This window comes from Thunnus albacares, chromosome 12, assembly GCF_914725855.1.
Source record: "Thunnus albacares chromosome 12, fThuAlb1.1, whole genome shotgun sequence".
NCBI lineage: Eukaryota > Metazoa > Chordata > Actinopteri > Scombriformes > Scombridae > Thunnus > Thunnus albacares.
In genome coordinates this window covers 24,432,944-24,448,217 of record NC_058117.1, presented here as the reverse complement: position 1 = coordinate 24,448,217, position 15,274 = coordinate 24,432,944, and the positions used below count along the sequence as shown (strand labels likewise).

At 38.8% G+C, this 15,274-nt stretch overlaps 1 protein-coding gene across 3 annotated transcripts in view; it reads right to left on the bottom strand.

Annotated features, from left to right (window-relative positions):
* Nucleotides 1-358: 358 nt before the first annotated feature.
* The window catches only part of tesk2 (testis associated actin remodelling kinase 2), a 33,276-nt gene continuing 18,360 nt past the window's right edge, over nt 359-15,274 (bottom strand). For 2 of the 3 annotated variants that reach the window (XM_044369038.1, XM_044369039.1), the window contains 8 exons: nt 12,807-12,953; nt 10,516-10,598; nt 8,416-8,500; nt 7,985-8,068; nt 7,103-7,189; nt 5,606-5,747; nt 3,443-3,976; nt 359-3,320 (listed from right to left, as the gene is read on the bottom strand). In XM_044369038.1, coding sequence (XP_044224973.1) covers nt 2,986-3,320; nt 3,443-3,976; nt 5,606-5,747; nt 7,103-7,189; nt 7,985-8,068; nt 8,416-8,500; nt 10,516-10,598; nt 12,807-12,953 — 1,497 coding nt within the window. In that variant the 3' untranslated portion in view covers nt 359-2,985. The remainder of the gene's footprint in view (nt 3,321-3,442; nt 3,977-5,605; nt 5,748-7,102; nt 7,190-7,984; nt 8,069-8,415; nt 8,501-10,515; nt 10,599-12,806; nt 12,954-15,274) is intronic. The other variant, XM_044369040.1, reaches the window with a different exon arrangement.

Genomic DNA, 15,274 nt, shown 5'->3' with positions numbered 1-15,274 from the left:
TGTCTAATGGTTGCATCTCTTAAGTGATAAACAACATACTGGATTCAGAAAAGATCATCTTTTTTCTTTAAAATCGTTACTTGGCTCTTTCACTCATAATTATTATACATGAGAAGCACAAACTGAGGCTCAGCTAGTTGACCAGTCTTAACATTTCTTCGTGCAGAGACGAAACGTCTCCTTGAAACCTCATCAAGATGTAAAATCCAGATCTTTTGAGACCAAACTGTCCACATGTTGTCATTTTTTTAACATTTATTTTACAACAAATATAACTTTATAAATTTGAAGTCCAGGCTTTCTGAGCTTTTCTGAAATCAGCCAGAAGAAAAGAACAAGAGACAAATACAAGAAAAACTCAGGGAAGTTTTGTTATTCAATCAGCAAAAACGTCTCAGTCTGTATTCATCAAAGCAAATAACACAAAGTTTTTTTTACACAAATATACAACAGTAAGACATTAAAAATGTTCTTTTTTTCTCATAAATATCAAATTAGATTCATAATCCTGCAAAACAGTGTGATAAAAGTTACATTTATTGCATAGAAAAGTAGTGATAAAGTAGTTGCGAGGAGATCACTGTATATCTTCAAGTGCATTTTAGTTTTCCTATCGAAGTGATCAGACTGAGATCAGCAGAATGTAACGAGAGTCGTCACGCGGGAGCCGAGGAGGCAAACATAGTTCATGTTCAACAAATATATTTAGTTTATACACTGAAAACATTCAGAAGAACACTGAAAATGGTTTTGATGTGAAATAAAAACCTTCTCGATGACACTTAAATGATTTTTAATACTCATTAAAGACAAATAAATTTCCTTAAACCCCCGATTAGTGACATGTTCAACTCTCAAATCTCAACACAGGAAACAGATAAAACAGAAAGTCTTTTAACGAATCTGTTTAAGATTTTTCTCTGGAGTGTGTTCATAAAAGCAGGAAATGTCATGAGGCCACCAATTTATTTAAAAAAAAAAATCAATCAAATGTTAGCAGCAACCACATATGGAGTGTTTCAGAGTCTCTTGTGAGTTTTGGTGGGTCAGACTGGAAGGAAATTTCAAAATAAAGGAAATGTGCTCCAATTTATAAAAATGACACATTGAATTTTAAGCCAAATCTCACTATTTGAACCTTGGCTGGACCATCAGAACCATCAGAAAAACAATGAAGGGATAATTATTCTTCAGGACAATTAAATTTGTTACATTTGCGATAGAACAAACACTTTTTTGGATGCTTGAATGTCTGTTGAACTCAAAACCAGGTCCTCAAGAACTCAAACACCAGGTTGTGCTGTTTCAAAAGATTATTCAACCAACCTACGTTGTATTCTGACACTGAATCCGTCTCCTGTAGCTCATTATACGTAAAACGAGTCCAACAACTTATGTCTTTTCTGAGTTTTCAAGTAAGTGAAATGAGATGGAATTAAACCTAAAAATAAAATGAATTTGTGTGGGGGTTTTACACAAATCATTGTTCAAAAAATTAAGAAATTGGTCTTGGATACGCATTTTAACGAGACAAATCCAGGATAACAGGCTGAATACGCTGCATAGTCACTCCCTCGTCATGTTGGAAGAATCAACTCATCACAACTTCCAGGACACATTATGACACCATTAATTAAACTTTTTGTGTATATAGTTCAGATGACTACCAGCCTTTATCTTAAATAAGATGTAAATTTTTAGATCAGTTTTGCATCTTGTTTCTATAATTTCAGTGATATAAAAACATAACTTTAAACTTGTTTTAGAGTGTAATTCATCATAGTAAATACATTTTATTTTTGACAGTTTTAGCATCATTGTGTAGTAATGTAGTCGAAAGGGAGAACTCTTAAAACCCTTGAGATGCTTTTGAGAAAATGACATCTGAGATTTGAGAGCAAAAACACAATTAAATTTCTATGCTCCTCTTCACAACCTTCATGTTCGCCTGCAGTTCGTGAACGCTCCGCTATGACCGCTGATGATACACCGTATGATGCCTATGACCAAATACAACGATCTCCTTGTCAATAAGAGGCTACCAACCTGCTGTACTTAGCAGTTAGTGGGCTAACTGCTTGTTAAATATGGTCCTTTCAGAGCTCATGCAGACAATGTAACAACCACTACAAATGCTGAGCTGCTTGCACAAATATAATCTGGCCTCTAGGATTTTTATATTTACTGGAATAAACTGTATGAAAACCTAAACTGAAACCATCTCTAAACTCATCTTCACCATTGCAAGGTATAAAGTAGTGGACTGTAAATCTGCTAAATGAAGATACCACTCCAGCCTTCTTTTTCTGTGGTGCTTTAAAACGGCTTCAGATTTAATGTCTCATGAATATCTGTGTTTGAGGCACACATTTATTATAAATCATTATAATATTTCTCAACTGAATGTCAGCGAACTGTCTCCTTAATCAAAAAAGATCTGGGATGTTTTTGATTTTAATATCAGGGGTTGTGTAACAAAGAACACGTGGGGGGGAGAGGGGTTGACTTTTAAACACTCACACATACACAACACAAGGGATCTTCAATACCCCTCATCAAGACATCTAATGTAAGAAACCCTTACAGGAAAAAAAATCTACATCATCTCACAATATTAAATATAAACAACTTTTTCAAAAAAATAATCTCTATGCTGGGTGTCCATTGTGTTGATAATAGCCTTTTTTTGTGCTAAATGGAGACTTGTTCTGTCACACCTGGGTTATAAGATCTCTGAAAAATAGTTATTTATCTGAATCAGGTGTGCTTGATTTCTTCAACATGTCATACATTCACTTGAAAGATAAAAATCAAGTGCTCTATCTTTTCTTTTTGTTAGATTTTTACCAAAGTCTTTGAAATGTGTCCAGTTTTTCAGTCCTCACATCCAGAGGTCAGAGTCTCTCTCTCTCCAGTCCCGAACCCCCACCATCCTCTCCGCCACCCCTCCGTGTATGTGTGTGCCTGCGTGGGTTTACAGGTGCGCTACATGGGGCAGGTGTGTGTCCCTCTCTCTCGTTGCTCCTCTTCCTCCAGGCTGCTGGAGCAGTCCATCGCCTCTCCACTGTCTCTCTCGCTGCTGGGGATCATCGGAGACCAGCTCTCCCCAAACGCATCCTCCTCGTTTCCCTCCTTCTTCCCTTCTACTGCTCCATCCTCCTCCTCCTCCTCCTCCTCCTCCTCTTCTTCCTCCTCCCCTCCTCTCTGCCTGCAGTAAGGTGGGATCTCAACCACGACGTATTTCTTCGCCCAGCTGCTCAGCCCCGCTTTCTGTCGGACATCGTTTCCCATCAGGCCTGACTCGGACCAGGAGTTAGCTGCTGAGAGAAGAAGTGGAAGGGAAAAGGAAAAGAGCAGAAAAAAAGGTGAAAACACACTAAAGCTAAATGGTAATGATGAAAAAACAAACTTAAACAACAACCTAAACATTCAGGGAGCTCACCTGGCAGCGTTGTGGACAGCTGGCTGGAGTTACAGGTGAGAGAACCGTTGTTATTGGAGTTAACAGCAGCAGTGACGTGGAAGACCTCAGACCGCGGGAGTTGGGGGGACACCGGTAAGGAGTGACACTGTCTTCCTGGCAGCTGCTGCCAGTAGTAAGACGTCTCCTGTTGGGGTCCGCCGGGTCCGTGAGCAGGGGGCAGGTTACTGAACACGCTCCCCGGGGGCGAGTGGAGGTCAAACACCAGCGAGAAGACAGACTTGCTGGGCACGTCGTAAAACTTGATCTTGCCCCCGCACAGGTCTTCTCGGGCGGTGAAAGGGTTGATCTTGCGAGCTTTGGAGGCTCGCTGGGAGGTGGGGGGGTTGTAGTAAGGGTCCTGGACGTTGACCTTTCTTCCCGGTTTGCAGGAGAAGATGTCCGATTGGCTGCGGCTGAGCCAAATGTTTCGTCGGGGGCGAGGTGATTTGGGAGGGATTTTGTCATCCTGGAAACCGAGAGGATTCAGACGCTTGAAGCCCTGGATCTTCTCACCTTGAAGAGACAGAGGAGGTTTTTGTGACTCGTTTTGCATAAAATGTACATAAAACTGTGATAAAACATAATATTTACTTGTTGCATATTTGATTTGGAGAGAAATAAACATATCAATGCAATACTGACATATCTTGTTCATAGTTTCTGGAGGTAAAGTGAAAATCTAATGTAACCACCAGGTGGCATTACAGGCTAAATCCTGCATCGAGTGCAAGTCATGGTCTCCTTCAATCCCTGTTCAAATGCTTCCAGAGGCACTTTACTGAAGTTTGGCTGGATTTTAATTTTCTCATAAACTTTAATTATTACTGATTTTAAGTCTCAGTTTCCAGCAATTGTTCATTTTGTTTAGAAATCAGCTTTGTTCATATAAGCACATATAAATGTTAGTTCACAAAATCTGTCATTCCCAGTGGTCTTGCATGTAAACTAACGAGCTATCCAGGAAAACGTCTTATTTTATCTTCCTCTCATTTCTCAAAGTATTTTTGCACATCGGAGTGATCGAGAGTCTTGTTTATGCCAGGAAATATCTGAAGGAATTACTCATGTTGCTCACCAAAAAAAGCTACTCTACAAAAATATTTTGCTAAAAGTGTTTTGTTACGCAGCAGAAATATTTCCTACTATTTCCTACTGGTCTCAGGAAATGCTGAAGAGAGATGGAGGAGGAGGAGGAGGAGGAGGAGGAGGAGGAGGGACAGACAGAGAGAGGGAGCAGAAGAAGTTTATGATGTAATAATCGACAGAGAAGTGTCAGATCCAGGCCAAGTTTTCTATACAGCTGTTGTATATACAGAATGTTTCATATATTCTGCTTCTTCTAGATTTACATCCTATCACCAGATGAGAGAAAACTACTGTATAAATCACGACTTCATCCTGTGACATCATGTGTTCGTGCTCTGCTTCAGACAGCGTCGCCCTGAGGAAAAGGATCTATGTTCGGCTTGTCTAAACAACAACCTCACTGCCTCCTGACTCCGTGACGGTCGGACATGCGGGCGGCTGAACGCTGAACCAAATTAGAAGTGAAACCTGGACCTGCATGGATCAAGTATCTGTAAACAGGAAGGTTGATCTCGAACCAGTTTTCCTCTTAAGCCCTTAAGTTTATGTTATCAGAAACCATTCTGGCTCCGGATCTTTGAAGGGTGATGCTGGAGATCAGGGGATAGATGGAGATATTACAGTGAGGTTATCGCTCGCCTGACAAACTTTCTGACTTTCTGAAGTGAAGTAAAAATCTAGTTTGGCTCTGGTTGATTGGATGTGGACAGTGTAAACAGTTTCCTCGTCACTGACTAACTGGACAAACGTGACACTGTGCTTTGCAAGAGGAACTGCTGTTAGGAAAGGAGGGAAGTTTCCGTCAGACTTGTCACAGACTACAAGTGAAATATTGACTGGTTGGCAGTCTGACTACATAATAGTACAAGCAGAGTGAATGTATGTGGTGGTAAAGTGGGGTGAAAGGCTCTCGAGGCCAAGAGAGGTGTTGTAATAAACATTTCTGCTGCACTGCTTGGATAACAGCTTCCCTTCCTGTCAGCGTAAACCTGAAGCTGAAACGACAGATCACAGAACTACACAGCGTGATTTTGCGCGTGTGTTCAGCGTTCATACCTTTGGGTATGGTCTTCTTGTCGTTGTTGTCTGCGCTGAGCGGGACACACTCGTGCTCCATCTCTTCAACTTTGAGCCGCGCAAGGATCTCCTCCAGGTGTCTGACGATTTCTGGGAAGGATGGACGGAGTTTAGGGTCCATCTGAAGGAGAACAGAACGGAGAGATGAAGGAGGATGACTGTGAGACGACTTATACATGATTATACATCCCATTTAAAAGGAGCCACATTTAAAATTGTAACATAAACTGTTACCATGTTACTTATGAGACATTATGATAATTAACATAAACAGACAAGGCCAAAGAAACGTTTCCTCTTTTTTTATGCAAGGTTTTACAGTGTGAAAGTGACATTTTACGAGTTTGGTTTTCCAAGAAATCTGCTTTATTGCTTTATTGCTTTATTGACACAGTTTCTCAGGCAAACTGAAAAACCGCTTCCTTCATGATAATAGTTCTGAATGAAGAAACAAACATCTGCTTTGTAACTGGAAATAACAGAATTTACAAGAAATGTGTTCTTAAATACACCAATACAATTACATTGTTAGTTGTCTTCAACAATCATATCCCACTTTTGCCTTCTTCAACACTAAATTACAGATATTTTAATCTGTTGTTGCACTTTAAGTGAAAATATTAAAATAATTATGAGGAGGACAGGCTGCTGATAGAAGTCTAGAGTACCTAAATGTGGATCAAATACGAAGGAATGAAGCTAATAAAGAAGTACAAAGGGGTTAGAGTAAGATGCTAGAAAGATACTGTAAACATGACTGTTCAAAATGAAATTAGAAAAAAACCTGGAGGGGGAAGAAGGAAAACAAGGATGATAAAAGCGAGACAACAGACATGGATGAGAAAGGATGGAGGGAGCCAATATAGGATCAATCAGCAGGGTGCCCCAAAATCTTTAATGCCTTCATCCTCTGTGATTTGTAATTATGTCTACCCGCTACAGGATTCAGGAAGTCCGACAAAAAAAAAAAAATCACAATTACAGTCCGATAATTATGATATAATACAAGCAAAAAGAAACTGGCCAAATCTCCTGAAAAAAATACATTTTATTCGGTTTGATTCACTAAATTCTCCATATTTCATCACTCAACTGAACAACAAATCTAACGCATGTATGAATAGTGCAAAAAGAACAAGTCCACCAAGTCACTGATCCAGCTTTCAGAGAATAGAAGACCCCCTGGATAGTGAGCTAAATCAGATTATTCAGATAATCAGATTGCTCCTCCATTTCTGAAGTACTTAAGAAATTAAAAACAAAACAGGAGAAATTACAAGAAATGACCGAAGAATGCTACATTATAGATGGACTAAAACATGGCAAAACTTGACCACAATTCACTAACTTTGCCAGCTATATTAAAGTTATTGCCTGATAATTTATATGCTGCCCGGTTATATCACAAATAGGCTTATTTTTTTTTACAATAAATGTGAACATCATCACAGACAGAAACAGACATGGTGCACTCACATTGCAGCAGTTGAAAGCCAGCTGGAGGAAGTCGGGCGGACAGTCTCCAACCATGTGCTGGAACATGTGGTAGTCCAGGCCGAAGTTCTGGTCAGGAGGACAAGACGACAACAAGACGGAGAGACACAGAGGCGTGAGTATATGAAAGTTAGACAGGAAATTCATTTTTACCATTCTGATAGCAGGATAAAGACAGACAGAGCTTCATCACATGTTTGAAATACTTTAACTCTTCTGCCAAAGCCAGCTCCAGGTCAAATTAATCCCGCTGACATGGTCCTGCTGACTGCCAAACTCTCTTATGATTGTAGACCATCAAGGATTAATAACTACATTTCTGAGTTTGGATTCATTTCTAAGCTTGGCTTAAAGGCGCATCCATTAAGTCTGATATTTTGGCTTCAACTAGAAATGTTTTATTAAGTGTGAGTTTTAGTCTTTATTTTCTGTACAATTAATTGCAGTTAGAATAAAGTTTGAGACCAATTCTGCCCAAAAAAAGTTGTTTAAAACAACAGATGTAACTAATATAACTGAAAAGGCTGCGTTCATCTGTACTTAAAAACAATTACCTGTAATTTCGTCATATTTATGTACTACTTTACAGATTTAATACTAAATACAATACACTGAGAGAACATGAAGAAAATAAAACTTGCCAAAAGTACTTAAAAGTCCTGGTATAATTTTGTTGAAATGGGTAGAATGTATCGTCTTCAACATTCAGTTCTTTATTGTTCATATATAATGTCAACAGTGTAAACAAGGTGAGAACTATGGGATACCGAGAGGATTAACCTGTGGACATTGTAAACAAACACGCAGACGGAGTGTTATGAGGTTACGGGGTGGTAAAAAGGTGAGGAGGAGATATTCAGTCACCTCTGTGCGGGGAAGGAAATCGGGGTCAGCCTGGATCCTCGCAATGATCTCGCACAGAATTATACCATAAGAGAACACATCGGCCTGAAAAACAGACAATATCATCATACAGATATTCAAAAATGAAAACTTCCTTCTTAAATAGCCTGTTTTACTGTTAAGTGGTGCATTTGTAATATTCCCAAGACTTATACGACAGATTTACCAAACTCCCTGACCTTCCATGTCCGCAATGCAACTCTCTACAGATATGTTACGATCAATGATCTCATTCACTTGCTTTGTAATGCTAACACTATGCTTTTATCTGTTACATCTTATGGGAGCTTATCAACTTAATCTGATGAAATTTTATGAGACATTATTTTGCATCCTATCTTTACTACCACTTCTTGGTATCAGTTGGCAGAAGTTGAGGTCGGTGATCTCACCTTCTCGTTGTAATGTTCATCTCTCAGAACCTCTGGGGCCATCCAGAAAGGGGAACCAACTACTGACAGCTTCTCTCCTTCAGCGCTACACACAAACACACAACAAATTATTATGCACAACATGTTGACATCTTTGGCTCATCATAATGAGGAAGTCATCTGTGCAAGATAATTTAAGAAGGTTCAGGGGGTTTGAGGTGATTGAACTCTAAGTTCCTGGTTGACTAATGCAATAACACCATGTTTACAAAGGACATATTCAGTAGCAATTTATGTGTAAATACTGTGTGTCAAACTGGTGAAAAGTTGGGATGATATAATCCTCTTGTGACCCCTGCAAACACCAGAAAAGCCTCACCTGACCCTGGTCATGTAGTGTGTAAATAAAGACTGTAAGATTGCAGAGAAAAACACGAGGTTGGGCTTTCTGTTGCCATTTTCAGTTTTCTGAAGAAATCGTTGTTCCAAGCAGACCCTCTAATGATCACATAATTATAGTTTTTTAAATTGTAGCAGACCAAGAATCACTACGGTTTTACCTTTCAATCAGTTTCAAACATATTTCAGATGCTCTCTAATCCTTTGAGTTCAGTAGCTTTTGGTGTATTTAGATTTAAATTGGGTGAAGTCCAATCAATGCAAGCAAAGATGTGTCATTTCTTGGCGAATAACACCTTCTCCATTAGTAAAAATAATATATGTGACTACATTCTGGCATGCAAATCTATACATACCCACATACCAATGCATAGAGATATGAGATTATACATTGCAAAATTATAATTTTTGTTCAAGGCTTGCCCACTTTGTTTCTGAAGACAGTAATTTAGTAAAGAGAACACAAGCCCCCTCCTTTCTCGTGCCATTGAAGCGTTAAAAAAAAAAAAAAAAAACCCTGCACTGATAGTATCCTCCTGTTATCAAAACACTAAAGTGGAGAATGTGAACTGTACACGCCGCTGTTAATGTTAGTGTCTGACCCGTGTGTTAATAAATAACCCTGTGTCTGGTATGAGGAGGAGGGACACTCTTACAAATAGCTATAACAGAGAAAGGTAGAAAAAAAACATAATAGTGGGAAGCAAATATGTACAAATCGATGATAAGATGCTGGAATAAAAATCTTCTGATGTAACATTTTCCCTCTGTGTATGTAATTAAAATGAATAGCACCAGATATTTATCTTGACAAGGCTTCAGAGGGTCAGTGAGAAGATTTCTTTTCTCATGTGAAGGGAAGTGCGGCCAAGAGGATACTTAAAATAAACTAAGACAAGACAAAAAAAAGCTACCTAAGAGACACCCAAACACATACCAAACTACTGAAGTACTCAACGTGGCCTCCAGAGACAAGTATTTGTGTTTTGAGGCTACAAAATTGGCTGGAACTTTTTTATCAATGGAGCCAAATATCACTTAAGCTAAATCACTAAAGCTGCATATGTGATTTTTTTTGTCACTAAGGGGGAAACAAAATAATCGAAACAAGCTAACAGGTAGTGTAAACAGCTACAACCATACTTCAACTTATGAAGGTGTTATTGCTGATACATTAACAAACAACTGGCTATTTACACATCACGCAAACACAACATTAGTATCCGTGTGGAGTCATGTGTCCGGCCACCTGAAAAATCTCACTCTCCATTTATCTGAGTTTTTCTGAGAAACAACATTTTGGGACTCAAGTTGCTACATGTTTAACTTTGTTCGTCGGCCACTCGCTAACTGTCTGTCTTTAAGTGATTCACAGATTGTGTTTTTTTTAACTGGAAACATCCGCCTACATGTGTTGGTGAGAACAGCTGAGACATAACCACACAGTCAATGCGCCGTAAGACCGAAACAGCAAGCTAAAAGAGGCTACAGAGCTACGTCAGATAGAGTTGGGTGATAAGTCTCCATGATTTCAGCACTGTGAGCAGCTCCTTCTACATTACAGAGTCATTAGATTCAATGTTAATATCAAAATTATTGATTAATGCCAGTTTCAGTAACTAAGTAAGGCAGTAATGCTGCTAGAGGAACAGAAAAAATGCTTTCAAAAGGCTTTTAGTTGTTATACATTTACTAAATGTAAGATTGGTTGTAACTCCTTACAGATTAGTGGGGATCTTTTCTGCCAGGCCAAAGTCTCCCACTACTGCTGTGAAGCTGTTGTCATCACATTTGATCAGGCAGTTCTGTGAATACAAAAAAAAAAAGAAACATCATAATCAACACATACTGTATGTGTAGTTGAGGAAGTTGCAACACTGAAGGATTTCAAAAAAACATTTTGTGGCTCAGAGATATCAACATCCACTTCCTAAATGAACTTGAACTCAAGCCTTCAATATTAGTTTACAGAACATTCTTGTTCTGTGTATGACTGAAAATGGGAACTAACGGGACATTTCAGCGTGCACACCCATGAGGTTCGGGTTCTTACTCTGCACCGTAAAGGGGACTTTGTTTGTGAATCTATTGTTACGGTTAGTTGCTGCACATACAGGACTCACACTCTTGACAGCATTAATAATTCACAACATCTGGTACCGAGTGGAGCTAGATGTTGATCTTCTATAAACTCGTACTTTATTTATAGTGTACATATCCTTATACTTGACATCATTCATAAAACATTAGCCCGTTGCACAACCAGATTCTCACTATGCTTCCTTCCTGTAAGTTACGTGCTGCTCCGGTGTACATTCATGTGCACTCAATGCATTGTTATCTTGCCCTTTAATCCTTGTATCATGTGGCATTATGTTGTAAAATGTATGTGCTCCTCTAGTGTCAGCGCCTAATTCCTTGCACTTTGTGAATATATTGGATGGGTATACTGACATGTAGCGCTATAAAACTACAGTATAATCTGTAAAACATAGGATAACAGTACAGTTGGTATGAGAAAGTGTTTGAACAGATACATACTATGAAACAAAGAAGAGAGAAAGTTTGTCTGTTCGTTGACTTTTATAACTGAGGTACAGTATGAGTCATGAGCACATGGACTTTGTAATAATTGGAGGAAGTATAATCAACCATGCTACGTTTAACCATTTAACCCCTAATGTCAGCTAAAAAAAAAAATATATGCTGGCTTTTCAATTTTTCCTTCAGTTTCTCTGAGCAGGTTTTTACTCCTCTGCAGATTGACCATCTTTAAGCTGAGACAGGAAATGAATATGAGTTTATTCGTTCACTGGCGCTGTCCGCTGCCAGTTCCATGCCAACATGGCTCTGGGTCAAGTTGGAAAAACTAGAAGCTGCCTGTTACAGATTATCACATCTGACAGTGACACTGTGTTCTTTGCAGAGAGGTTGGCAGGTCCAGGAGTAAAGGATACGTTACATCTAACATCTAACATCTAACGCAGGTTTTACATACAGAAGTTGCTTCATCCTTCTCGGGTCAAACACTGATGATGTACTATAAGCTGTCAGAACCGACTAATATTTAAATAAATGCTAAACAGTTCTGTATAAAGGTACTGGGCCGCCTGACAAATTATTATTAGTCAAATGAGGAGTTACACAAAATCTTCTGAACTAATACATTTTCGTCCCAGTCATATGTCGTCTTCTTCTCTACACAGAAATACTTGCAAACAATTTACCGCAGGCCTTCTTGAAAAAATGGCAGGATAGTCTAACATTAATGCATAACTGCAACGTTCAAAGGTATTTTATAAGTAACAGACAGTTTGATTAATAAGTGTTCCTTAAATCAATTGTGTGAGTGACTCAAGATATACAGAATATATGCCTGTATCAGTTTTATGGTGAGTAAAACAGTTAGAGCTGCAACAATTAGTCGATTAATTGATAAATGGTCAACTATTAAATTAATCGCCAACTATTTTGATAATCTATTAATACTTTTGAGTCATTTTTTAAGAAAAACACGACCAAATTCTCTGATTCCAGCTTCTTGGAAGTGAATATTTTCTGGTTTCTTTAGTTTTCTATGTCAGTAAACTGAATATCTTTGGGTTGTGGACTGTTGATCAGGACAAAACATTTCAGGTTGCATCTTCAGCTTAAAGAAACAGTCATCAACATCTTTCACCATTTTCTGATATTTTATAGACAAAACAACTTATCGATTAATCAAGAAAATGATTGACAAATAAATTGATAATGAAAATAATCGTTAGTTACAGCTCTAAAAACAGACCCAGGACCATACTTGGGCCTCTAAACCAAACACACTACTCATCAAAGCTCCCATTTATCAAGATAAATAGTTTAAAAAATGTAAATACTTATGTAATAAACATAATAAATACAAATGTACAGTGAGTATTTTGTTCTACTGTGGACACAAGCAGGCCTGCAGTTCTATCTTTAGCTATGAGTTCTCCTCCTAACGACCAATTAGCCTACTATCTATCGTAACTAACCTTGGAGGTCAGATCCCGGTGGAATATGCCTTTGGAGTGCAAGTAGGCCAGACCGCTGGCGATCTCATAGGCCAGTTTCACCCTGGTCGGCCAACTCAGGTGTTTGTTGCTGTCTAGAAGCTGCTCCAGGTTTCCACCGTTGATGTACTAGAGAGAAGTACAGCGAGACACACAAATGAATGAACAAAACACTAACAAACAAGTGCAGGAACATACTCCTAAACTGGCAAAGAAAATTGAGAAATACTGATTGTTTAACAACTTATTATGGGCTACAGAACAAACTGTGCTATTTAGATTGACAAATTATATCTTACGACTTTGCACAAACAGTAATTACTTAAACTAAATGTTATTTAACCAGAAATTTCATTGCTATCCTCTGAACAGCAAAATGTTTGGCTGCATACTGTATGTCCATTATATTGGTGAGTTGGGAAGATGTCAAAACGACTTTTCTCAGGAGTTAAATGTGAGATGTCTGATCTCAGTCAGTGTGAATACTTTAATCATAGCAACATAACACTGTCAGGTGCCAGCAAGACAAACAACAGATGACTGTCTAGCTATCTTAAGAATTTACTGGCCAAATGGTAACTGACTGATCTGGTTAAAAATATACAGACATGCTTAACAAATAGCACAAACGTACTGAGTACATTACAAAAACCCAACCGCCTATCTGACTTCATCAGAGTGGATGGTTGGTGGGGTGTTTTGGTTACAGACAGCCTGCCTGCCTGCCTGCCTGGAGGGCTAGCTGGTGTATCGACCAACTGGCTGAATAAAAATCTGGCTGGCTTCCTGTTCAATTGGCTGACAGAACTGCTAGTTTCCTAAGTACATGAATGTCGACCGTCTGATTCATCATGCAGGCACAAGAGTGGGCGGCCAAGAGAACAAATCAGCTCAGTGGGTTTAAAAGTATCCAGGGTCCTTCACTCTGTCTGTCAGCTTTGATCCAGAAGAACCTGTCTGACCTTGCTGCTTGCATGCAAACACACTAGCAGACACACTAATCCCATGTCACATATCACGGACAACATGGGTTAACTAGAGAGAGCGGAGATGGGATAAAGAGCTGGTCTAGTTTAGCTGTGGTGATCGGTTTGAGTGACAGGCACAGAATTAGGACAGAGGGGGCTGACGGTGAAGGGAGGAGGTCTCTACGTCTTCACACGGTTGAATGAACTGGGCTTGGTATATTATTACAACGAATGTAAAACTATCTGAATGGAGTCTTGTAGAGATAAAGCCTGATCAAGAGAATTGTGATAACAGTTAGTAAGATCGTATCCTGTCCACTCCCTGAGCTGCCTTCCTTTAACAGATCTGTTTATCTATGCATCATTTTCCAGCTGAATGCAGGTTCACATCTCTAGTCACAACATCTCTCTAGACCACTTTAATCTTAAGTGCTGAGATGATTCAGCCTCTGAGAGAAGATTAGGTTTCACAACGTCAAAAGATACTGACTGGATTTTTTTTTTTTCAACACAGGATTGCGTCTTGAGATGCAAGATGTATTAGAAGTTGTGTTTAATTTTAGTATCTCAAACAGAAAATAAACATGCACATAACAGGATTGATGCTAAATAGATTTACTTTGGATTACAGCCCAGCATAGCTAATATGGAAAACCTGCTTTGCCAACCAAGTTAAAGTCAATATGACACAGTTGGCTCAGGAAGTCAATGTAGGTAAGGCACATAATGGTTTTATATTTTTGGATCCACTGCCGAGTGACCTATACTAGCTATTTGTTACAACTATAAATATCTTTCTAACCACAAACATTATTTTAAAAAAAAACCTACTCAGTGGTATATATATACAGCAATAACCTCAATGGTAAATGGCCTGCACGTATATAGCACTTTACAGCCTCAGCAGACAAAGTGTTTTACAATTGGTCTCTCTTTCACCTGTTCACACACACTCAGACATGTGGACAGGAGGACAACCTTACAATTAATGGATGACCAGCTCCGCCCAAACTAGAACGTAGATAACAAGTAATGAAGATAACAAGTGTGTTGGACTATTGCCTTACAGGAGGGACTGAATAGAATAAAATATATTCGAATAAACCTCGTCCCCGACAGTGGAAAATTGCCTTTGGCCCATCTGGTGGTTCGTTAAAACATCAAAACACACACACACCACATAACAACACAGTGAGTACGAATACTCCAAGTAATAAAGCTACATGAACATCATTTAACCTACAATAAATCCACATCAATTTGTTCTTAAATCCTAAATCCTCATTAACATTTCAGAGAAAATATTCTATTGTGGCTCAGAAGCTACTGGAACAGTGATTGATTAGAAATATCTTGAAACGCCAAAAAGGTCAAAAAAATACAAAAAGTTAATGATTAAATATTCTGGGGAGTTGTTGACAAAAAGTAATTTGTGTGTCAGTATGTACAAAAGTCATTAAGCCTGTCCTCCAAAAGGTTGAG